General features: G+C 45.2%; 1 protein-coding gene across 3 annotated transcripts in view; it reads left to right on the top strand.

Annotated features, from left to right (window-relative positions):
• The window catches only part of ATP6V0D2 (ATPase H+ transporting V0 subunit d2), a 49,275-nt gene extending 25,061 nt beyond the window's left edge, over positions 1-24,214 (top strand). Inside the window, exons 3-8 of one of the 3 annotated variants that reach the window (XM_043880263.1) lie at positions 12,228-12,406; positions 13,588-13,667; positions 15,458-15,535; positions 20,004-20,162; positions 21,349-21,426; positions 23,281-24,214. In XM_043880263.1, the coding sequence (XP_043736198.1) occupies positions 12,228-12,406; positions 13,588-13,667; positions 15,458-15,535; positions 20,004-20,162; positions 21,349-21,426; positions 23,281-23,442 (736 nt within the window). In that variant the 3' untranslated portion in view covers positions 23,443-24,214. Of the gene's footprint in view, positions 1-12,227; positions 12,407-13,587; positions 13,668-15,457; positions 15,536-20,003; positions 20,181-21,348; positions 21,427-23,280 lie in introns of all 3 variants that reach the window. The other 2 variants (XM_043880261.1, XM_043880264.1) reach the window with 2 other exon arrangements.
• Positions 24,215-26,258: the final 2,044 nt, after the last annotated feature.

Below are 26,258 nucleotides of genomic sequence, written 5' to 3'. Positions count from 1 at the left end.
TGAGCACACGATTCTCCAGGCAGGAATACTGAGTGGGTCTCCACGCCCTCCTCCAGGGGACCGAACCGTCTCCTGACCGGCGGGCCTGAGAAGCAGCCCCGTTGTCTGGGTCACAGTGAAGAGCTGGCGGGCCTGTTAAGGCGGATCAGCGCCTCTCTCTGCGGGGCGCTGCTGAGGATGAAGTAAGTGCGCCTAATGCATTTCACGCGCGCTCCCCCCACACTTTCCATGAATTGTGCATTTTACGTCCCTCTTCCTGTGTTTTCCATACGTACAAGCATGACCCGGAAACATACCGTCCTGCTCACCCGGAACAGAACTGTTGGCGCTGAGAACACCGTTTTACGTGCTGCAGATGAAAGGATTTTGACCCGGCCGCTTAGGTAGAAGGAACCAGTCTTGATATCAGGGTGTGCCTCCCGTGATGAAGCCAAACCTTAGCCACAGTGCTTTGAGATGATGAATCTATTGTCCGTCTCCAAGTTCACCAAGTTATTTCCTATCCAGCCGTGCCTGGAGGAGGGAGTTCAGTCGGAGTCATGAAGAGCTTCCATCTTCACTAAGGGGTCAGTCTTTTTTATACATAAAAGCAGCTATCATTTCATGAGTTAACCAGCATGTTCTGAAATTAGTGATTACATTTCCAAAGAGAAAACATTAAACATTTTGAAGTTCAGATATCTTAACGGAGACATCGCATGAAACGATGACCACACAAAGATAATTCTAGGTTTAGAAGATGCAGAACAGGTTGGTAACAGATTTTATAAAAGGTATAAATCAGACCTGAGGGCTACTATCCCAACAGGTATCGTGGTTTATGTCCTGGGGATGTTCTGTCTCCCAGATGACTTTAGCCTTCAGCCTCATATTTCCACGCCATCCCAGGGGTTAATCCCTTGTCTTCTAAGAGCAATAGGTAAATTTTAGAAGGATTCTATTAACTGGAACTAAGTGTAAAAGTATAGAGATATAGAAATCTCAGGCTTGCTTAAAGAGTATAAAAGTTGCAAAATTTTTACACTAAATATTATGTATACAGCTTCTAATTTTTATCTCCTCTTCCTCCAAGGTCCAGTTTACAGGGAATTAGCTTCATCTAAGGGTATGTGACTCTCCTTCACTGGAGGCACTGTACTAGTGTTTTCAGATGTATGACTAATCCTGGTGCCAACAATTCAAGTTGAATAAATATTTCCATTTGAGACTGAGGAAATGGAGCTCTTTTTAAACTGGTTTTTAAGTGACAGAGCTGGGCATAGAATTAGGCTTATCTATTTCAAAGCTTGGCCTCCTTTTACTGTTGTAATTGATGATTTACAAACTGTTTTCGTATGTGTGATTTGATTTAGTTTGCACCGCAGTCGTGTGAAGACAATGATATTCTGCCCTTTCCCACCCCTTGATGCCAAGCTTCTTAAAAAAGGATGGTCTCTACTCCTATCTTCTCATTTTCTCAACCCACCTCAGTCTTATTTCTGACCCCACCATGACCTCAAAACCACTCTAGTTGCTAAGTCTATTGGGTATAAAATTTTCAGCTCTTTTGTTAGATCTTGGTTTCTAAAACCATTCCCCCATAAAGGGAACCGACATTCCTTGGAGAAACAGCTATCTGAGGACTCGAGCAAGAAATATACAGGATGAACTTGAACTATCTTGTAGTACCAGAATATGAGGATGTGAAAAATGAAACAAAGCAAAAAAAAAACCTGCAATGGTTTGGGGTGTGTTAAAGGCGCTCACAGGAACTGATTGCAAGAGCTCCCAGGGGCCAAAGCTGGAGCAATTTGAGCAGCGAAATAAAGGAAATTGTACTGAATTATCATCCAAAGTATAAAACAAATATTTTTTAAGACCATCCTGGTCTAAATAAATGATTGACTAATTTAATAAATGAGCGAGAAGGGACACATCTCCCTTACAGAATGATTTGTGTAGATGCTCCATCCTCAAGGAGGGTACCGTATTTCCCACTTCTCTTATGCTTGACTTCCAAAGAGGACAATATGGAAAGAGGAGGCAGGGCCTTTTCGGTGGAGGAGTCTGGCAAACACTGCCTCAGCCGGGTGCTCGTGATGGCACAGGCGGTGCCAGGAGGCTCCTTTGATAGAATGTGATGGCAGTGGGTCCTCCGGCTTCTGCTTTGCAGGTGGAGGTGCAGAACTCATCTGCAGGGGTGACTGGGGGGCTGTGTGGGGCAGAGCCCTTCTCCAAGCTTCTGGATTTCAAGCTTCCAACTTTTCCCTCTGCACCCTTTAAGATTAAGACTCCCCCGGCTCCACCTTCCATCACACCCAGGACTCAATGCAAAGCAGCAGTGAGTCCCCAAGGAGAGAAGAGAGGAAAGGGTGAAAAACTGTTCAAAGAAGCAACGACTGGAAACCCTCGGAATTTGGCAAAAGACACAAACCTAATGATTCAAGAACTAAACGAACCCCAAATAAGAGGAACCCAGTGAAACCCAAGCCAAGATACATCATAGTCAAACTTCTGAAAGACAAAGACAAAAATGCCTAAAAGCTGTGATACTCATGGGGGAAAAGCAATATGAACAGGAGTGAATTTCTCCTTAGAAACCACGGTGTTCAGAAGGAAGGGTTATAGCATTGTTTAATGCTAAAGGGAAAGAAATGTTAACCCAGAATTCTGTATACAATGAAGGCATCTTTCAAGATTGAAGGGTGACTCAAAACAGCCTCAGAAGAATGAAAACTAAGAATCTGTGGCCCATAGACCTACCCTAAAAGAATGGCTGAACAAAATTCTTGAAACAAAGGAAATGATAAAAGAAGGAATCTGGGAACAGCAAGAAAAGAACAACAAAATAGGAGGAAAACATGGGTAAATACAACAGACTTCCTCCTCTTGATTTTCTATTTTATAGTTGACAGTTGAAGCAAAAATTAATATTTTTCTGATGTGGTCTGTATATGGAGGAAATATTTAAGACAGTTCTCTTATAAGTAGGGAAGGTAAGAGAAAATCTTAAGAGATAAGATTTATGCAGTTTCTTAAAAAACTAAACATAGTCTACCATACAATTCAAATTGCACTTCTAAGCATTATTCCAGATAAACTGAAATTTATTTCTACATAAAAACTGACACACAAGTGTCCATATTTGTATTATTTACAGGCAACAACTTGTATTACATGTATCTCAAGGGAATTAGTGAAAGTGAAAGTCACTCGGTCATGTCCGACTCTTTGCGACCCCATGGTCTATACAGTCCATGGAATTCCCCAGGCCAGAATATTGGAGTGGGGAGCCTTTCACTTCTCCAGGGGATCTTCCCAACCCAGGGATCAAACCCAGGTCTCCCACATTGCAGGCGGACTCGTTACCAGCTGAACCACAATAAGCTGAATTAAAATAGCCAATCTCAAAATGTCACATAATAAACAATTCCTGTTAAATATTATGCACAAAAATGGCAAAGTTATAGAAAGAACAAATTAGTATTTGCCAGAGGTTCGGAGATGGGCTTCCCAAGTGGTTCAGATGGTAAAGAATTCACCTGTGATGCAGGAGACTTGGGTCCAAACCCTGGGTTGGGAAGATCCCCTGGAGGAGGGCATGGCAACCACTGCAGTATTATTGACCTGGAGAATCCCCATGGACAGAGGAGCCTGGCGGACTACAGTCCATGGGGTCACAAAGAGTCATGACTGAGTGACTGAACTCTACAGCACAGGAGATGGTTGGCGGGAAAAGGGTGTGACGATGAAGGGGTGGCACGCTGGAGGTCTTTAGGTGAGGTGGGAGTTCCGTGCCTTGACTATGGTGGTGCCTGCACCAATCTACGCATGGGATAAAGTAAGACAGAACTACACACATGCGGAGGATTGATGTCAATTGTCTAGTTCTAACATAAGAGCTATGAAGATGTAACCCCTGGTGGAAACTGGGTGAAGAGGACGTAGGACCTCTCTGTACGATATTTTTCAACTTCCTAGAGAATCTGTAATTATTTCAAGATAAAAAGCTTTAAAAATTTATTCCATATTTTTGTATCCACATAGTAGTAACAGTAATAATAACTCATAAAACCTAACATCTGAAGCCTATGATCACAGGAAATGACAAATTAGTATTTAATTACATGTATAGAGAGTTATAGAGAGCCATAAAAGACTTTCAACATGAAGACATAAATGCTGTATTAGTGTAAAATTTCATCAGAGAGTTGGAGTAGAAATAACATTTCCAGAAAAAAAAGAGAACAACATAATTTCTTTGTTTATGTATCTGTAATTGAATAGTGGTGGTGTCTTAGTGAGCTTGAGTTTCTGTAACAAAATGGCACAGACTTGGTGGCTTGGATAATTGGACTTTATTTCTTACAGTTCTGGAGGCACGGAAGTCCAAAATTAATTGGACTTTATTTCTTACAGTTTTGGAGGCACGGAAGTGCCATCCAATTTGGTCCCCTGGTGAAGGCTCTCTTCCTCACTGTGTCCTCACACAGCAGGAGAGAGAGCAAGATGCCGGTGTCTGTCCTTAGAAGGACACTAATCCTGTCATGCAGGCTGCACCGTCAGGACCTCACTTGAACCTAATTAACAGCCCCAGTGGCCCCAACTCCATATACCATCACAGTGGGCCTAGGGTATCAACATGAATTTTTTGTTTAGTCACCCAGTCCTGTCTGACTCTTTGCAGCCCCATGGACCGCAGCACGCCCGGCCTCCCTGCCCCTCACCATCTCCCGGAGTTTGCCCAAGTTCATGCTCATTGCATCATTGATGCCGTCCAGCCATCTCATCCTCTGACGCCCTCTTTTCCTTCTGCCCTCAATCTTTCCCAGCATGAGGGACTTTTCTACTGAGTCATCTACTGTTTGCATCAGATGACCAAAATACTGGAGCTTCAGCTTCAACATCAGTCCTTCCAGTGAATATTGAAGGTTGATCTTCCTTGAGGTTGACTGGTTTGATCTCCTTGCTGTCCAAGGTACTTTCAGGAATCTTCTCTAGCACCACAGTTTGAAGACATCAATGCTTTGGTGTTCTACCTTTACAGTCCGGCTCTCACAACCTACATGGCCACTGGAAATACCATAGCCTGGACTGGATGGACCTTTGCTGGCAGAGGAATGTCTCTGCTTTTCAACACACTGTCTAGGTTTGTCATCACTTTTCTGCCAAGGAGCAATCATCTTCTGATTTCATGGCTGCAGTCACCATCTGCAGTGATTTTAGAGCCCAAGAAGAGGAAATCTGTCACAGCTTCCACCTTTTCCCCATCTATTTGCCATGCAGTAATGGGGCCAGATGCCATGATCTTAGTTTAATATTTAGTCTTAAGCCGGCTCTTTCATTCTCCTCCACCCTCATCAAGAGCCTGTTTCACTCCTCTTCACTTTCTGCCATTAAAGTGGTATCATCCTCATATCCGAGGTTGTTGATGTTTCTCCCGCCTATCTTGATTCCAGCTTGTAACTCATCCAGCCCGGCATTTCTCACGATGGGCTCCGTGTATAGGTTAAACAAACAGGGTGACAGCAGGCGGCCCTGTCGTACGCCTTTCTCAGCCTTGAACCGATCGGCTGTTCCACACAGGGTCCTAACTGTTGCATCTTGACCCCCCATACAGGTCTTCTCGTCTCGCTGAGAGCTTTCCAAGTTTGTCATGATCCACACAGTCAAAGGCTTTAGTGTCATCTATGATACAGAGATAGATGTTTTTCTGAAATTCCCTTGCTTTCTCTATGATCCAGCGAATGTTGGCAGTTTGATCTCTAGTTCCTCTTCCTTTTGTAAACCCAGCCTGGACCTCTGGAAGTTCTTGGTTTGAATAACGCGTCCAGCTCCGGGCCTCCGCGGCCATCGCTGCCTGCGCGGTTCCTTACCGTCGCCCGCCCCCGGCCCTCCCGAGCCGAGTGGAGCCGGTGGGCGTCGCAGCGTAGCCCCGAGGGGCGCCGCGGCTTCGGGGGCTGGGCCTCCGCGCAGCGCAGTGTAAGGCGGCGCGGAAGCTCTGTGAGTCGGAGGCCGCGGCCGTGGCCCTGGGCGGCGGCGGGTCCGGGCAGGGTCTGCTCGCGGTGCCGCCACGACACCGTCCCGGGCAGGGAGGCCAGGTGCGCTGGGTTCTTCACCTCCGTTTAGACTCAGATCTCCTAAGTTTTCAGGCATCGCTCTTCAAGATCTCAGAAAGGCCTTTAAAATAAGACTGCAAATAGTGTGTGTGTTTATCATGAACCGAATGAATTCCCAGAGCAGTGGTTTCACTCAGCGGAAGCGAATGGCTCTTAGGATTGTTATTCTCCTACTTGTTGATGTGATATGGGTTGCATCCTCAGAACTTATTTCGGTATGCAAGCTTTATCTAGGAATGATGCTGTGTTATTGAAATATCATTATATCTCTAGCCATTACTGTCTCTCATGCCCACTTAAGTGATATTTTGAATATTGTTAAATTTTCTCTTCTAACGAACTAGCATGCATTGGAGAAGGAAATGGCAACCCACTCCAGTATTCTTGCCTGGAGAATTCCAGGGATGGAGGAGCCTGGTCGGCTGCCGTCTATGGGGTCACACAGAGTCGGACACGACTGAGGCGACTTAGCAGCAGCAGAAGCCTAGCATGCAAGATTTTAAGCATGACCTTCCTAGCCTGGGAGATGTGTGCAATTGTCCGATGGTTAGCACATTCGTTAGTACCACCCTTCTTGGGAACTGGGATGAGGATTGACCTTTTCCAGTCCGTGGCCACTACCAGGTCTTCCAGATTTGCTGACATAATGAAAGCAAAACCTTGATGGCATCATCCTTTAAGGATTTGAATAGTTTGCTGGAATTTCATTCAATGTGAATTTTAGGAGGACAGAAATCAGCATATAGCAGGTGAGTATCCAGACACTTCACTGAATAATTTAATTTGACTGATTTAAGAGCTTCGTTTTAAATACTGGCAGCTATGATACACCAGAAATGTCTTTGCAGTGTGTAAGCTTACCGTAAAAGTTTTTACGGATCGACTTAAAGTAAATGAGCTGTGTGTAGTTTTCAGCAATTGTTTCGTGTGGTTGCACGGCAATGCTCCTAAGACTTGCTGCCTTGCCCCACCTGGGAGGTCACGTCCCTGGAAAATTATTGTAGTTAATTGCCCTGACCCTTGCCTTACAGCCTTGAACCAATTGTCACTGTTCCTGAACCGGCCCAAGCCTGACACCTTTCATGGCAGTTTCCCAACTCTGCATCTGCTTTATCACATGTACCTTCTGATCAGGGACTTCTTTTGCTCTAAAGCCATCAACAGAATTCTGTGTTTGAGATCTTATAGAGATTTATTGAAATCTCTTTTTCCCCTCATTTCACTGTATTGATGAATGTTTTCCTTTTCATATATCTTGAATATTAACTTGGTTGGGGAGGGGGGTCAAATGGTGCATGATATGGTTAGACCAAAATCCGACCAGAGAAGCCTAAAGGATTTGTAAAACCCTCTGGCTTTTCCCTCTGCCTACCATCTTAGTAGATGTGTCTTCAGAAAAGACATGACCACTTTCTTCCGAACCTCTGCTAACTACATTCTTAAAAGAAGAATATGGTTCTTTGCCTATAGAGGTACAGTTCTTATACCTCTCTTTGCCTAACTATCTCGCGCCAGAGTGCTTCGGGAATGATGGTCATTTCTCAGCCGCTGCTAATGACACCTAAGTACTTAAAACTTTTATTCATAGAACAGTTCCACTAGCACCAAATTATGGCTCGCTCTAGTGTCTGACCATATAACAACTGTTACATTAGCCCAGAATTTGATAGTTATATCACAGGAAAGTTAATTTAGTTAGCTTCCAGATCCTTAAATAAGTTTGGGAGCAGAAGGAAAAAGAACAGCATTAAGTCCAAAAGGAAATATTAAAATATCTTCTGGGCGAAGCTGCTTTGTCTAAATCCAGCATGGAGCCGGGCTTTGGCGGTGGGGTCCCAACACTGCCCCTCTGCAGTGGGGTGGCCTTGGACAAGGTATGGAACCCCCACAGCCTGATTCCTCCGTGTGAAGTGGTCCTTAAGCGCTGGCTGGGGGGGAGTCTTGAGTAGAACCATGTGTGTATTGCATGTAATGTCTGACACATATTAACAACCTCAAGCAAGGTTGGCATTTTTAAAAATTCATCTTTTTAAAACCTAAACTTTTTGAAATTGTGTCATTTACTCTCACAATTTTAGGTTCATTCATGCACTTCCCTGGGGGCTCAGCTGGTAAAGAATCTGCCTGCAATACGGGAGACCTGGGTTCGATCCCTGGGTTGGGAAGATCCCCTGGAGAAGGGAAAGTATTCTGGCCTGGAGAATTCCACAGACTGTATAGTCCATGGGGTCACAAAGAGTTGGACACGACTGAGCAACTTTCACTTCACTTCACTTCATGATTTTCAGAGGTGCCGATGTCAGCGTTATAGAGAAAATATTTAGAAGGGGCTTAGTGAGAATGTTTGTCTAGACCATAAGTGGGAAAAACGTTGACCCAACTGAGTGGACACAAGTCTTGGCTCTGTTACTACTTATAAGCACAAGTATTGAAAACATGAGGAGTTTGAACTAGGCGAGCAGCCGGGTGACTTTAAACTCAAACATGACTCAAGTGACCCATTAGAGAGTTCATTCCTAACCCCTGGAGGCATGGCCCTGAAGGTTATCAGGATTATTGTCTGGAGAGAACAAGCTATCTTCTGGGCATACTATCCCCTTCCACCCCAAACCGCCACTCATTATGCACCCAGGGCCTGTGTGATGGAGGTGAGGAAAGAGACGCCTCTCACCTGCCGTGGTCCAATCTTGAGTTCTCACTTCGTTTTCTGGACACAGCTGAGAACTGCTATTATTATCCCATCTTGGAAACAAGGCCACTTAAATGAGTTGAAATAAAACAATTCAATCTCCATATGCCTTTCTCTTTGCAATGTAGGACTAGCCTCTCCATTAACTTTAAAAAAAAAGGCACCCAATACACACATGTGCACACACACACACGTACACATGCCCACATGCATCATACAGGCAAGGGCTTGGGTCTTGTGACCTGTGGGCTGAAGTCTCACTGACTTTGTTCGCCCCCGTGAGCGTCGGTCTAATAGTTCTCTGCAAATCGGGAATGTTGGCGGCTCACCTGCTTTTACATCACAGGGGTGCTGTGGGGAACAATTAAATATCTCGAGTCTGCTAAGATTATTAAGTGCTGGCAATTCCCCTCTCAGGTAATAGCTTCTGAGCCATAAAGGGACAGTTAAATAAGCACTTCCATTTTAATATCCTTTTCAGGAGGTAAAAAGGATTCTCCAATTCCATAATGTCTAAATGTGGCACTGCTGTTTGGAGGGGGTGAAGAAATTTTATAGTTACACAATTTCATGAAGGGATACGTGCCTTGTTTTAAACTCCTTTGGGTAAAATTTTTGTTGGGATAACTTTGAGAAGCTCAGGGGCCATGCAGGAGACTATTTTCCTGCTGGAAATTCATTCTTGCCCAGGAAGCCTGTAACCCAGGCAGCCAGACTCCAGTGACTGTGCTTCTGAGTGGACAGGCTTATTTTCATCCAGTGAAAGGTGGGTTTTGGGTTTTTTTTTTTCACATTTATTTATTCAGCTTTGGCGGTGTCTGGTCTTAGTTGTGACCTGCGGGATCTTCCGTCGCGGTGCCTGGGCCTCTGTGGTTGTGGCGGGGCTCTGGAGTGCGTGGACTCTGGTTTCCAGCACACGAGTCTCTAGTGAGGCGCGTGAGCTTAGTCGCATGTGGGGTCTTGGCTCTCTGACCAGGGATGAAGCCCGCGTCCTGTGCATTGCAAGGCAGAGTCTTAACCGCTGGACCACCAGGGAAGTCCTGAAAGGCGTTTGTTTTTCAAGCTTGAACTGTGCAGTGGGTGAGTCCCCTTGCTGTCAGACCTGAGGACTGTGTCTCACCGCTTAGCTGTCCTTTCTGGCTCGTCCACCTCAGCCTCTCGCTGCCTCTTTCCCCTCAGCTCTTAATCACGTTCTCTTCGCTCCCATCTTCAGGGGAAAAACACCAAAACTGGAAGTCCAAAGTTCCTTCAGCCCCTAGGTCTCCATATTAGTTACCTTCCGCCGCCCTGTAGCGTGAACTCTTTTAAAAAACAAAGCGAACAAAACCTCTTTACTTCCCTCTCATTCTAAACACACAGTGGCCAGCTTTCTGCCTTCTTCCCTTCCCCTTCCACAAGCAAACCCCCCTGAACGCGTGTTCGCTCTGCGTTAGAGGACCTCTGCGTGGCTGCATCCTGAGAACACTTGCTTTAGTGTCCACCTTGATTTTCCTGGGGCCTTTGACGTCTTCTTTCTGAAATGTCCTAGAACTCCTTCCTGTGGCTTTCTTCCTACCGTCTGCTCATTCCTGCTGAGTTCTGTCCAGGGCCTTGAATGTTGGGGCTCCCCAGAATTCTCAGGACTGAACTCTTGAGGTACCCACCAAGGTGTGACCTCAAGCACTCCCAAACATCTGCTTCTACCTTCAAACTGCCCGGTTCCCTGACCGTCTCTGCCCCAGCGCTGTCTTCAGGACTCAGATGGCTGAAGCCTGCCTGGTATCTCCTCCTGGGCATCTGAGCTCACTCTGCCCCAAACCTGCTCCTATTATAACCTGTTCTTCCTCCAACGCTCGCATCTCAATAAATGGCTCCAGCTTCTAACTGTTAAAACCAGAAACCGATGCGTCATCCTTGACAACTAAACACAACATAACCTGAGCGTTCAGAGAAAGGTTCCAGGAGCAGACCGAGTTTGACACACCGCTCTCTCATTTGTTAGCTGTGTCATCATGGCTGAGATTTTTACCTGTCTGGGCCTCTAGTTGCTCATCTGTAAAATTTCATTAATAATAGTACCTATTATCATTACAGTGTGATTATCATAATTAAATATAAATGCAGTATAAGTTTTGTAAAGCACTTTGCTATATAAGTGTATTTCCCTCTTCTGTTTTAATGCCTATTCTGTCTATATAGATCGTAATTCTCCCCGTCCTTAAAGGCACTCAGCATCTCCCATGGCCCTCGATCTACATTCCTCATCTAGTCCTTCAGGACCTCGCCTGTTCAGTCTGGGCCCCACCTCCAGCACTCAGCCTCAGGCAGAAGGATGTCCTTGTTCCTGGCTCTCCACCTCTGGGGCTTTCCACGTGTTCTCCCTTCTGCCTGCAAGCACTCTTTCGCCCCATTCCCGGCTGCTTTTGCTTAGACAGCTCTTACTCATTCTGCAAGCTGCAGCCTGAAGTCACTCCCTAGGAAGTCTGTTCCCAGTTCAGTTCAGTCGCTCAGTCGTGTCCGACTCTCTGCGACCCCATGGACTGCAGCACCCCAGGCCTCCCTGTCCCGGAGTTTACTCAAACTCATGTCCATCGAGCCGGTGATGCCATCCAACCACCTCATCAGTCTGACCCCAGACAGGTTTAAGGCCCAGCTCTGAGGCCGCACGCCACCCTCAATCTTTGCACAGCCTGCCTGCTGCGCTGCAGGGCATCCCAGTGGCTCCTTCTCCAGGACCTCCCTCAAGCTGTGTTCTCTACACAGGAGGCGACTGGGTCTCTCTTACTTCTTCACCTCATCGTTTGCAACATCCTGGGAATATAGGGCTTTGTATTGAAGGAAGAAATCACATAAAGTGTGAATCTGTGGACTCCTGGGGTTCTGGGAGGGGGAAGAGGTTAGAAAGCTCACTCCCTCATAAGAGAAAAAGACCGGAACAGTCTAATTTTAAATACATAAAACATTTTAATTTTAAAATGAATATGTTAATTTTATTCCTTTTTATTTTAAATACTTAAAACTTTGAATCCTCAGTGATGGGGCTTCATCACAGATTTCAACAGTCAGCTTTTAAAGTAGAAAGAAACCCTTCAGTTCTGTGTTTCTCAACTTTGTCAGTCCACAGTCCATTACCAGAAATCAAACAATCTACACCCTCGCGGCTCTCTGCCCCCAGCCCCACCCCCCACATACGATAGTTAGTGTGTAGGGTCATCTCCTGCGTGGTTCACCGGTCAGTTATTAGAGCTATGAATGTGGTTTTTCAAACTACAGTTCCCTCTGCGAGTCATGTATCTTACCCCACCCACATCTCTCATACGCCAGAGCTTAAACTTAAAGGAGATGTGATTTCCTTCGTGAACGAGGACGTGCCTGGACGGTGTGTGCTGCTTTAACCTGTGGGGTGCTCCTTATCCTCGTGCAATCGTGTCCCTAACCACCGGGTCCCCCTTCCACCCCAGGTGCAGTTACATGATAGACAACGTGATTCTCCTGATGAACGGCGCTCTGCAGAGCAAACCCGTGAAGGACATTCTGGGGAAGTGCCACCCCCTCGGCCACTTCACGGAAATGGAAGCAGTCAACATCGCAGAGACGCCTTCTGACCTCTTCAACGCCATTCTGGTGGAGACGCCCTTAGGTACGAGCGCCCAAGTCACCGTGCGGCTGTTTGTGCGCGTTATCACACCATCAGAAAACGCACTTGCCACTCACAGTTGTCTCCATGAATGCAGCGTCATACTATACAGATTCCTAGAAGGGGAAGGGGACATTGCAGAATCATCTGGTCCAGCTCCCTCCTTTTTCAGGTCAAGACGAGTGATGTAATACCACCCCAGACCCCACGCAGACCATTGGTAGCCGAGCAGGGCCAGGCCTCACCTTCCAACATCCAAGCCCATGGGCTTCACTCCTGATCACAGCAAATAAATGATAACACTTGTAATTTTTCAAAAAATTTTCTAGCTGTGTTTTAGGTGATTAAGTTCCTTACCTTTTCATTTTAAATTTCTGTATAGGGCTGTGTCTGGGAAACACTTTGTTTTAGGAAGTTTGGGAATGCCATTTTTTTCTGAGATGCTCAGGAGTGTCTGTCAAACGACCTGAAGCAGTGAGAAAATAAATGTTAATGTCATCATACTTTGGCATGGACAATAGTTGCAGCATTTAAAATGCTGAAGGAATCATTTTATACCTCCATTGTCAGGAAACCCTGATAATAGCTGTTCACTGCTGATCATTCGTCATAATAGCTGCCATTTAAAACAAACTTTAAAAAAAAAAGTAATTGCATCATTATTAAGGGTCGGTTGCTCCAGGAGCATAGCGTGGCCGAAAGACGATGAGTCTGAAAACCCATGTTCACAGGCACGAAGCCAGGCCCTGCCGCCCCCAACCACGGGACGTGGGAGAATTCATTTCACTCAAGTTTCCTCATGCTGAAAACAATACTCTCTTCCTATCAAAGAGTTTTTAAAACTAGGACAGTTTTTAATACAGCTCCATACTTGTCACATCGTAAGGTTGCAAATGGTAACTGTGGCTGGCTGATGTGGGGAGGGACTTCAAAAGCGGAAACCATAAAGTGAGGAGTACAAGGTTGGGAGGATTGAAAACGTTCAAGTGTATCCAGTGATTACTGAGGGCTTGCACAGAGCAAATGCTTCCTCAGTAGTCACTCCCCCATCACCGCCACTGAGCTTCATTGAGGCTGTCAATTGTCCTAGTTAGCAGTGAGCAGGGGGTGGTACATTCAGGAGACAGTTTCTACAATTTAAAATCCTCTTTTGATTTATTTTGAATGATAATTTCTGCTTTCAGCTCCGTTCTTTCAAGACTGTACGTCTGAAAATGCTCTAGATGAACTGAATATTGAAATCCTGCGTAATAAACTGTACAAGGTAACTGTTTCCCCAGATATGATGTTCTTCTTTATTATATAATACATTGTAACCAGAGTTCTTCATCAGATGTTATTTACTTGCTAGCAGCTCATCTGGTAGAGAATCCACCTGCAAAGCATGAGACCCAGGTTCCGTTCCTGGGTCAGGAAGATCCCCTGGAGAAGTAAATGGCAACCCACCCCATTATTCTTGCCTGGGTTGCAAAGAGTAGGACACGACTGGGCAACTAACACTTTCTCTATATTGACCGAGGATCGGCTCAGCTGTTTGGTTTTGGGCTTCCCAGGTAGTGCTAGCGGTAAAGAACCCGCCTGCCAATGCAGGAGACAGAAGAGATGTGGGTTCAATCCCTGGGTCGGGAAGATCCCCTGGAGAAGGAAATGGAAACCCACTCCAGTATTCTTGCCTGGAGAATCCCATGGACACCGGAGCCTGGTAGGCTACAGTCCATGGGGGCACACAGAGTCGGACACGACTGAAAGTGACTTAGCGCTAGCACTTGCTAGCCAGCCTCTGAACTGTGAAGTCGGGCATCATGGGAACAAAGCTCTTTAGTCCTGACCTGTCTTCTAGTTAAATACTCGTATGTCAACTTCTGCCATCCAGCAAGATTCCTGAGATGATCCCATTCTTCTCTGTATCCTTAGCTTGTACATGGTGCCTGGCACATAAAAGGTGTCAACTGGATGGATGGAAGGATGGATAGGTAGATAGATGAGTGGGGTGAACAACGTCAGTCCATTTCAAAAGCAGCAGCTTACCCTGTGAGCCCTGTGTTATGTAGTTTTCGTCTCTGACCTCAGCCCTGTTACAGAGCCCGTGAGTCTCACAGTGAACCTGCCCACAGAATTTTAATTTGCTGACGGTGTGCACCAGGATGAGCCGCCCTTGGACACCACACCACCTGGTGCAGCGTGACCGTCTCTCTGGACCACGCCGCCGCCCTCTGAGACGTTCTGTGTGACGGGCTGAGTCACAGGGGCTGTCCGTGTCCCCCATGCAACCGCAGCATCCTTACAGTCTCACAGGGCACCTGGACAGACATGCCCTCTATCTAGCTTCTCATGCTGCAACGTATGAACCCTCCTCTCCAAGGCACCGCATTGCCGCTGCCTCCTTTTTATAAGGAGACCATGGGCTTAGACGAGGCATCCCTGAGATACAGCTAGCAGAAGCCATTGTTTTAAGCATTTCTAGGTATGAGTTCATTTACTCTTCTCAGCAAATGTACATGCCATCCCCACTCCCCAGATGAGAAAACTGAAACGTGGAGAGGTAAATTTAGTTGGCAGAAGTCAGCGAGCTAGTAGGTAATAGAGTTGAGACTCAAACACAGACCGCCTGACTCTACGCCTAGACTCTGCCTTCCCCATGTATTGTCCACACTCAGCACCATCCCAAATGTGTCTCCTGAGTGCTTGGACTTTCGCTTTTTCATAGGCCCAATTCTGGATTTATTTGCTGAGCTCATAAGAGAGTTTCATACTCTTGTTAGAATAGCGAGAATTAACTATGAAATAATCCAAGAGCCATGCAAAAAAGTGCTTGGTAAGTTATTTCAAGCTATGATAAGTTCAATTTTGTTCTTTTACGGAGTTTTGCTTTTTAGGCTCTGCAATGTACTGCAAGGTGAAAGTTTGCATCAAACGTATTATAAGATATCTCCCTATGGGAGAAGTAATTCAATTTTCATTAAACAGTTTAATAAGTAGTGAAAAGCTGATCTAGAAATTTCCAAAATAAAAATATGTTCATTTTCTTGTTTTGTGGTCTTTCTTCTTTTTAAGTCCTACATCGAGGCATTCTACAAATTCTGTAAGAATCACGGTGATATCACAGCAGAAGTCATGTGTCCCATTCTGGAGGTAAGAAAGAGACCTTGACTTTTTTATGCCAAATAACAGGCTTACACGCTTTTTACTTATATAGTCCTACCATTTTTTTTATTCTTAGAAGTTATTTTATCTAGAAATAAAATAGCAATATATTTTATTATGTGTATCATTTGATGTCTTCAAATAGAGTGGTGTTTTCCTAGTTTTCTACAGAGAAGAGCTTATTTGGAAATTAAAAAAGAATAATGCTTATAGAAGTTTGATCATGATTTACTTGGATGTAGTAGGAAGAAAGCAGATTATAATTCATTAAAAATTTAGTATGCTTTGGACAACTGGTGCACTATAGGTTCCCATAACAATCACCAAGTTCCCTCCCGACTTTGGGCCTGTTGGGAACCCCCACAGCTTGTCAACAAAACCCCTGTGGGTGGCGCTCCTCATGTAAGTCCTAAAGTACAGGCCTCCACGAGCAACCCCTGAGCATCACCACCCCCAGCAGAAAGACCAGGGGTGGTGATTCCCAGTCGGCGTGCCCACTTACTCCTCACAGAGTGGCAGATGCCACCATCGGCGCCCACCTCTCTAACTGATGCTATACTCCCTATAATCCCTCTTCATCATCACAGCTTTCATCTGTGCCCAGAGGCCCTCCTGCTTGCAACTGTCAGTCTGCACACACACGGGAGACTCAGGCCAGAGATCAAGGGATCGGAGGGGAATTCTGGGCGTAGTTTGTGCTGAGTGTTTTACCTGGATCTCTCTTGCTGACTTACTATTTCACCTGGATCTTAAAAAAAAAAGTATTCCCCGGTGGTCCAGTGCTAGGATTCTTCGCTTTCACTGCCAAGAGCACAGGTTCAATCCCTGGTTGGGGAACTAAGAATCCCTGAAGCCATGTGGCACAGCCAAAAAATAAAACACAAAAGCTTACTGGGCTTAGAAAGCTCTTGCTTTGCCCTGTGGAAAGGAGTTTTGTCTAAAGAATATCCCTAATCATTAGATTATCAGTTATACTGGCTTCATTGGTGGGTTCAGTTCAGTCTCTCTGTCGTGTCCGACTCTTTGCAACCAGCACGCCAGGCCTCCCTGTCCATCACCAACTCCCAGAGTTTACTCAAATTCATGTCCATCGAGTCGGTGATGCCATCCAATCATCTCATCCTCTGCTGTCCCCTTCTCCTCCCGCCTTCAATCTTTCCCAGCATCAGGGTCTTTTCAAATGAGTCAGCTCTTTGCATCAGGTGGCCAACATATTGGAGTTTCAGCTTCAGCATCAGTCTTTCCAATGAACACTCAGGACTAGGTAGATATTAATATTTACAAATTTGAATGACTTCTGATTTCAAGAAAAGCCTGATAAGAACTGTTCATTGAAGAAGAAAAAAAGCTGAAATAACGTCATCTGCACGTATTTTAACCTAACGTTCTGATACTGCGTTTGATAAAAGTGTGTCTGTGCTTAGTCGCTTCAGTTGTGTCCAACTCTGCAACCCCATGGACTGTAGCCCACCAGGCTCCTCTGTCCTTGGGATTCTCCAGGCAGGAATACTGGAGTGGGTTATCATGCCCTCCTCCAGGGGGTCTTCCCGACCCAGGGATCAAACCACATCTCTCACATCTCCTGCATTAGCAGTTTAAGTTCTTTACCACTAGTGCCACCTGGGAAGCCCCTTGATAAAAGTAATTCCCTTCAAATATCTAATTATTAAACTTTTATAGTTAAAGATACTGTTGAAAATTTAAAGTCAAAGCAGTCCTTGAAGTAAGAGCTCTTTGGAGGACTCCAAAAATATTTTCTATCTCTATCTGTATTACATAGGCAGTGGGCATCAAAAATGATTTTTTCAAGGCATGCCAGTTGTCAAAAAGTGAGTTCCAGACATGCTGAGCGCATAACACAAGCAGCCTAGTGACCCTCTGAAGCATCTCACTTTCTTTTCATAAATTTAAGTACTAGCTATTTTATAAAAAGCCACATTATCTATGGCTCAAAGTATAGATTCTACATGGCATAATTCCTGTGGCTTAGCAATGATTCACATACTTTGTACCTAACAAATATGTGGGAAAGAGTTATGTTAAGATTAATAACTTTCACATCTGTCAAAATGACTATCACCAAAAAGAATATAAACAACAAATGTTGGCAAGGATGTGGAGAAAAGGAAACCATCATCACTGTTGCTAGGAATATAAATTGGTGCAGCCGCTGTGGAAAATGGTATGGGATTTTCTCAAAAAAAAAGAAAAGAAACTAGAACTACCACATGACCCAGCAGTTCCACTCCTGATACATATCTGAAAAAAGCAAAGGTACTAATTTGAAAAGATACATACACTCCAATGTGTATAGTAGCATTATTTACAATTTCCAAAGTATGGAAGCAACCTAAATGTCTATCAACAGATGAAAAGGTAAAGAAGATGTAGTACATATATGCAATGGAATACTATTCAGCCATGAAAAAGGATGAAATCTTGCCATTTGCAGCAACTTGGATGGATTTGGAGGGCATTGTACTAAATAAAACAGAGAGACACAAGTACTGTATGTTATCTTATATGTGGAATCTAAAAAATAAACCAGTGAATAAAACAAAAAAGAAGCAGACTCGGGGATAAAGAGAACAAACTAGTGGTTACCAGTGAAGTGAGTGAAGGGGGAAGGACAGAACAGGGGGAAGGGTTATTATGGGATTATATGAAACGTGAAATTTGAAAATCATTAAGCACTATAGAATAATCTTTCATTTAATAAAAATTAAAAAAGAATAATAACCTTACAGAGGTATACAATAGCACTATTAATAGCTAACATATATTATATACCAGAAACTGGGTTTCTTATTGCCATGAAATCTCCCTCTTGCATTTCTTTTCTTATCCCTGGAAGGCCTAAGATTACTGACAGGATTGGTTATATTCAGTAGCCAGAGGCAGCTGCCTTTGCTTCCATATAAGGCCTCCCCTTGCTTCTGACGTGCCCATAATTTCCATGAGAGCAATCAAAAGAATCAGAAGAAACCAACTCTCGCTCTGATAGGAAACACCTGTTCTAACAACACAGTTCCAGTAAGATGTGTTGTAAGTCTGGATTTGCTATTGGTTAATTAGTAAAAAAAAAAACAAAAAATGATACTGCAGAGCAATTCATTTCAGCTCTGATGTGCATATGAGTAATCTTGGGATCTCATTTCAAATGCAGATTCTAGTTCACTAGGTCTGGACTACAGTCTAAGATTCTGAACTTCTAATAAGCTTTCCATTGATGTCAAAACTACGAACCCTTGAAACACACCTCGGGTAGCAACATGGTGGAGAATTTTAGAGTGGTAGGACGGTGGACCGTTCTGTTGGAGTTGGTAAACATTTAAGATCTTCCTGTGTCAGGCACTAGATATCCAAAAATAAGGAACAAGACAGACATGACCCCTCAAAGATTTTAGAGTGCAGTGGGATGAAAGACACACGTGGAGATTTTAAAATAATGTGGTAAGCGCAGGTAGCTTTGGGTAGGTGGAGAAGGCCTTCTTAGCCCAAGGTCATCATAGCAGATTCCCCCGGCAGGCAGAGGAGGTGAAATGGGGGACAGACTGAGATGGAATGGTCAGAGTGGGGAGAAGCAGAACCAAGAGGAGTGTGAAGACATAGAAGGCGATTTCAAGAAGGGTCTGGCGGTAAGATGAAGCAGAGAGTCGGCACGTGGGGCTGGGAGCTCAGCGTCTAGGAGGGCTCAGCGCAGAGGAGACAGGTGGGGAGCAGACTGACCCCTCCTGAGAGCGTGTGGTCAGACCTCACCGTTGACAAATGAGGAAACAGGTATTTCCTTGTCCCAAGTCCCATGATCCTTAGCGACAGGCTTAGATTTACTGATCTGAGTGAACTCTGGGAGTTGGTGATGGACAGGGAGGCCTGGCGTGCTGAGACTCATGGGGTCACAAAGAGTCGGACACGACTGAGTGACTGAACTGAACTGACCCTAGGACTTGAAAGAAGAAAAAAGTACAAACAGATGGTAAGTAGCCCGGTTTGTTTTAAAGATCCTACTGATGTCAGCATTCAGAAAGGGATGTTAACTGGTAGGACATGCACTTTCTGGTTCTATACATTTTGCCAGGACCTTCTATCTGCATTATCTTGTCCTGTCTCTGAATCGATCCCAGCAAGTAGGTCTTACTCTGATCTTTATGGAAGAGCCGTTCGAGACTCTAGGCGCCTATGCGAGAGAAACGCTTGAGTAACTGATAACAGAGCCTGGGAACTGAGTTTTAGTGGAATGCCCTGGCCTCCTGGGTTGTCGTCACTGCTGTGGGCTCCTTCTCTGGCCAGCCGAGTTGCTCCGTGACAGGAAGAGACTGTGGGAACATTAATAACACATGTCCACATTATAATTAGCCATAGATTGGAAAGAAGGCAGATCGTTCTGAAAATGAATTTGTCTAGAGCATTTAGTAGCTGGTTCAATTTCACTGACTCTGATGTCTTGCAAATTAAGTTTGAGGCTGACCGGCGTGCTTTTATCATCACTCTGAACTCCTTTGGCACCGAGTTGAGCAAAGAGGACCGGGAGACCCTCTACCCGACCTGCGGCAAGCTCTTCCCCGAGGGGCTGCGCCTGCTGGCCCAAGCCGAGGACTTCGAGCAGATGAAGAGGGTAGCGGACAGTTACGGAGTGCGTGCTTGCCCTGGAATGTCTCGCGTGCTTTCGTCTCGCGTGCTTTCGTCTCGCGTGCTTTAGAAAGTCCACACATCACATTGACACTTTATCTAATGAGGTTATAATGTTTATAGGCTAGAAGGCAGTCTCTCTTGCTAGGATGTCTCTCCCAAAGAAATACACCAAGTTTCTAAACCAAGCTAGTGTGTTTTCTAAGATTCCTGCCAAGCAAGTACTTGTTTAAATCTCCAGGGGATGGTCATTTGAGCCTTTTTTTTTTTTTTTTTTTATAAAGTGCTTGATAGAGCAAATTCCCCAAGGGACTGGTGCGGTGGAAATGTGAGCTCATGTCAGAGTTATGTGAAAGAGCCTGCCCCAGCCGCCCTTTCAAGTGCCCACTGGGCAAACATTGCTAGGTACAGAATGTCTCCTAGGAGGGCAGAATATGGTCATACTGTTTATAGCACTCTCTTTGCTCAGTGGCCAGCATTCGGGCAAGAGGGCTGCCACGTCCTCTTACTGCGCGCCTGGTTGCTCTTGGACAGCCCGAAGCTTCTCAGCTCAAGGTTATAACCTCATCCCCTGCCACCCTCCCTTCTCACTTGCAGACAGTAACACACAGAGCCTCCAGGGAGCTTTTCCAGGACTAGAATGACACCCCTCTCATCTTTGCCCCCAGGGAAAGATAAGCCAACCAACAATGCATGAACCTTTGTGTCACTGCAAGAGGCTCTTGAGCATAATCCTAAAATTTGAGCTTCTCCCCGTTTTCACCCCTTCCTCACTTAAAATTCCACATGAATTTTATCCGTTGTCATCTCAAAAAAACCCGTGAACCCATACCGATTAAACCATTTAGCCTCTACGATGTGTCTAACCAGTGCTAAGAGACAAATATGGAAATTAGCTTAAACTGTGTGCACAGAGAGTAGAATTGCTTTTGCCTCCTGGCTTATAGGCCTGAATAAGCCAACAGAATGGAATTCCATCCCTACTCTCCTTGTTTGGATTTTTTTTGTTATTTCCTCAAGAGACCAAAGAGCCTACAAAAAACATCCAGGCCTTCTGGATAGATGTTCTAAAATAGATGCGCAATTCTTTTGTTGCTGGGAAGATATAATTTTTATGCTTGTAAAACGTGAAAACTTGTTTTAAAAAATGATGTCTTGTCTTTCTTTTTCAGGCATACAAGCCTTTGTTTGAGGCTGTAAGTGCCAGCAGTGGGGGAAAGACCCTGGAGGATGTGTTTTATGAGCGTGAGGTATGATGGAAATGGAAATGCTCCTAACGTTTACACCCTTTTTCTCATACTCTGGGCTTTAGGGGTTTTTCTTATTTTGTACGCTTTGGGTTTTCTTTTTACAGTTGACCAGGCCAACTGACTAGGCACATTCGTAGCTTGGACAGGTATCAGTTAGTGTGCCTGCCGTGGAGCGTCAAGGCCCTGAGGTTCACAAATGGTGGCCTCGCGTGGGATTGTCCCATCCAGACAGATGTGCTCACAGTGAGGTTCCGGGAGTGAGCCAGCCGTGTGTGCTAAGTCGCTTCAGTCGTGCCCGATTCTGTGCGCCCCCCTGGGCTGTAGCCCACCAGCCTCCTCTGTCCAGGGGATTCTCCAGCACAGCATATGCTAGTGAGGCAGCTCGTCCATAGTTACCTAGGGAAACAAAGCTAGGATGCCCTCATGATCGCGTGTTGACTGTCATCATGGAGCTCACTCTGTTAAGTGCACACCCTCTAACCCATCCCTTCTTCAAGGAGGATTTATCACTCCTGTGCTGTTATAACAGTTCAGAATTATTTGCATGGAAATCCATCCAGTCTAGATTATTGTGTTTCCCTGAAAAGGCAGAAGAGTACTTTAATCTTATAGCCAATTCGTGGGCTACTGGAATGTGCAACAAGAGGCAGGTAGCTCTATGGGGGCCCCCAAATCTGGAGAGTTTTTTACGATGTGTTTTATTCATCTCCCTAAAACCACTGGTTTTAGAGAGAAGCCTGAAATTTACCCACACTTTAGGGTCAGACTGGCTCCAGAAAGCAGTATGAGAGTCTTCCTGTAAGTCCTACTCTAGGTATTTTCTAACAGCTCTCTAGAAGGAAGTGAAAACAATGCAAGTTGTTTCATATATTAGGGATGTTTTAAAAGCCCACACTCTTGCACTTCTGCTGCAAAGACGGCTGTTAAAGGGGCCCCCTTGGCAGGAAAAATGCCTGCCTGCTCCTGACAGAGGGGAGCCTCCCCTTCCTGACAACTTTGCTTGAGGTTTTCAGAACTGAGGGACTTGGTACCTCTTCTTTTTCCTAAATGGAAAAGAATAAAGGCATTGTTCCATTTCAGACTGTACCCTAGTTAAAAAAAAATTTTTTTTTAAATGTTCTTTTAACAGTTTAACTATATGTCAAGTTTCTAAGGAAACTCATAGCGTCACTTGGTCCAGATTCGATTCCTGTATGACATTGCCCTGAAAAGGAGTTCAGTAGCTTAAAAACTACTTGAGAATTGTAAACGTTGTGGCCAAGGGAAAATATCTAAATGAGAGAAGCCCACTAGCTAGAAGCCAAATCAATATCACTACCAAGTTACACACACACACACACACACACACACTCACACTCTCACACACACTCACACACTCTCACACTCACTCACACACAGCCACACACTCACACACACACTCTCACACACACACACTCGCACACACTCACTCACACACACACTTGCACACTCTCACACATGCACTCACACACACACACTCACACACACTCTTACACACACTTACACACACACTCACACACACACACAGTTGCAGTCCTAGGAATGAGTGAGTCAGTGCTAGCAGTGCTGCTGAGATCTGGAGCCTGTCTTACAATTTTCCAAACTTACTTCCTAAACTGCTGGTTGTCTGCCTTTCTCTGCAAAGTGACACCCTCCCTTTAGACTTGCTAAATTTCCTGCTGTTTCCCTTTCTTTGACCCAACTTGGAAATTGTCTATTTAAATACAGATAAACACTAAACAAGCTGGTCTGTAGCTTCCTGTTCTTTCACTAATGTAGTATGTTCCATATAAGGTGATGGTCGATGTTTTTCTTTTTTTTTTCTTCCTTCCTCAGGTACAGATGAACTTGCTGGCATTTAACAGGCAATTCCACTATGGCGTGTTTTACGCATACACCAAGCTGAAGGAACAAGAAATGAGAAACATCGTGTGGATAGCCGAATGCATTTCACAGAGACAACGAACTAAAATCAACAGTTACATTCCAATCTTATAACCCAGTGAGGGGCCTCAAATGCAGAAAATCATAAATGTTAAGAGGAGGTGATGAGGGCAATAAAGGAGTTGTGTCGTATTATCTAGACGCTGCACTTCATGAATTATACACCCACTGGAAGCACAGCAAAGCTACCCGGAAACAAAGCGTATCTTTTTCCGGGAGCCTTAAATCTTGTTATGCCTCATTCTCCACTGGGCCTTAGACATTAATTTTAACTAACCTGTGGTACTTTCCCTATTCTCGTTTTCTTCTTATAAAATCAAATCTATTAAAAAGTGTTTTGCTTTCCCATGTTTATCCACAGGCCCAAATACTGAGTGTCTCCTTTACTTGTTAACTGTCCATTCCTTATCTATGTCCACAGAAATCCAGAGTAGTACATAGGCATCAAGGACCACACTTGGTGGAAAACACTGTATTTTTTCCTAATACACTTTGATCTGGTAGGCTTGGGAAAGCTACACAGTTCCAAATCATATTCCATAGGTGCAGGTAGTGTTAAATTTCCTACTAAGGCTACCAACTATAACTTATTCTCTCACAACTTTCATTTAAAAAAAAGGTATACCTCTCTTTCTTACAGTTTCTTCATATTAATACTTTGAGAATAAAAAGTTGTTATATTTTATTTCATTCAGAAACATAAATCATAGGTTCACAGGATATGGCAACTCTATAAAACTCAAGTTTACCAGAGAAAGAAAAATCAACAAACACTGCTCCAGTGCTTTCTTTAAAAATAAAAATAAAAAATTCCTAAATAGAAAAATCTGGGTTTTTTTGTTATATTTTAAAAGGTAAACATATTTATATTTGAAAAGTTCTTGAAGTAAGAATATTTACAGAGAGTATAGAAAGTGAAATCACTCAGTCGTGTCCGACTCTGTGCGACCCCCATGGACTGTAGCCCACCAAGCTCCTCCGTCCATGGGATTTTACAGGCAAGAATACTGGAGTGGGTTGCCATTGCCTTCTCCAGGGGATCGGATCTTCCCGACCCAGGGATCGAACTCGGGTCTCCCGCACTGTAGGCAGACGTTTTACCGTCTGAGCCACCAGGGCAGTCCAGGAATATTCAGTATACCTATACTGAATTAGGTCCAAAGACCAAGAAGTAAATCCATTTTGGGGGGAAAAAAATTAAACTTACCGTAAAATAGTTCTAATTTCAGTGATAGGAATTTTTAAGCAGGAGGAAGAGCAGTGGCTCTCGGAGTCAGAAGGAAGGCGGTGCCTCTCCGCCCAGCGGCGCAGGGGACCCGGGCCGTGTCCCCACGGGGAGGCCGCCCTGCTCAGGCTCCAGCGCGGATTCAGCAGCCGGACCCGGGAGCTGCTCCAGGGCCGCCTCTGGCGTGGAAAGCGTCCTCCCCGGCTCGCCCCTGCCCCTACCTGCCGCTGCCGTCTTCCCCTCCGAAGCCCGGAGGCCAGGAGACGCCCGTAGGCTACATTTCCACCCAGGGTGTCTGCAGCGGGGGAGACGCGTAAGACTGGGCGTCCGGAAGGGTCGAGGGCAAAGATGCTGGTTGCAAAGCGGCCCCTTAGAGAAAGTCCAGTGCTTTCTCAGACCGGGCCGTTCCCACCCGCCTCTCCATGACCCGTGTGGGCCCTTCACGTGCCCCAGGGCTGCGGGCTGCGGTTACCTCTCATCACCTCCATGCCAGCAATGAAGCCGCCAGCCCCCCGAAGCCCTCCCTAGCCACCAAGTCTAACCATCGTGCGGACAGAAGAGAAAGGAATTTCCTGTCCCTTCATGAGGCACATTCTGTAGGATGTGCCCTGTTAGACATCGGGGCGCACACTGCTGTTGGGAAAACTTGGCTTGGAAGTTACAGCCTCTAAGTGGCTGGGATCCGATTTCTCTGTAATACCTCGGGGACCCTTTGGAAACGAGGCCAGCAAATCAGGTACATGGAGCAACACAAAAAACTATGAGGCAAAAATGTATTTCGTTTCCTAAGTGGTGGGAGCTGAGGCTGCTTGTCATCCCTTTAGCACCCACCTCCCAGCAGTATTCCATCAGTCTCAGATGTCCACCTCCATAAACGGCTGCAGTTGGTCTTGGAACACTGTATTCTAGTGGATTCTACACCCAGAAATGCTTGGTCTGCACCCGGTCCAGCCCGCGCCACAGGCAGACTTCCGGCCACTCCCAACCCCTTCATTCCCACCCCCTTCTCGAAGGTTCCAAAGTCATTTATCAGTTTATCCGTGGGCAGGAACCTGTTAAATCTCTAAGAAAGTTTTGCAGTCAGGAGAATTTGCGGTGCTTGGGGATTCAAAATCAGCAATTGCAGTTCTCAGGAAATTTGGAGAATATCTGGGGGGTGGGGGGGAAATTGCAGTCCTTTTATTTGTCGCAATGCTTTAGGAATGCTGAGAGCAAATAAAAAGGACATTCTGAATCTGGGTGAACTTCGCCTAAGGCTGTCTTGCTGAATATTGGACAAGTTGAATTAACCCTTCCCCCCAGCATGGCAACAACTTAATAAGACATTAAGAAAGATAAATAAAACTTTGTAGAGTGAAGAAGGACTTGGTGGTCAGATTTGAGAGGTGTCATCAGTAATAACTTTTAACCTACCACTTGAAACATGCTGATAATGTCAGACCTCACAGGTAAGATGCAGATATATGTGAAAGTGAAAGTGTTGGTCACTCAGGCATGTCCGATTCTTTGCAATCCTATGGACTGTAGCCCGCCAGGCTCTGCTGTCCATGGAATTCTCAAGGCAAGAATACAAGGGATCCTCCCAACCCAGGGATCCAACCCGTGTCTCCCGTATTGTGGCAAGACCTGATAGTGGGAGTTTTTA

The sequence above is a fragment of the Cervus elaphus genome, chromosome 21, assembly GCF_910594005.1.
Source record: "Cervus elaphus chromosome 21, mCerEla1.1, whole genome shotgun sequence".
NCBI lineage: Eukaryota > Metazoa > Chordata > Mammalia > Artiodactyla > Cervidae > Cervus > Cervus elaphus.
The sequence above is the reverse complement of the archived record's forward strand: the minus strand, read 5'-3'. Positions and strand labels throughout refer to the sequence as shown.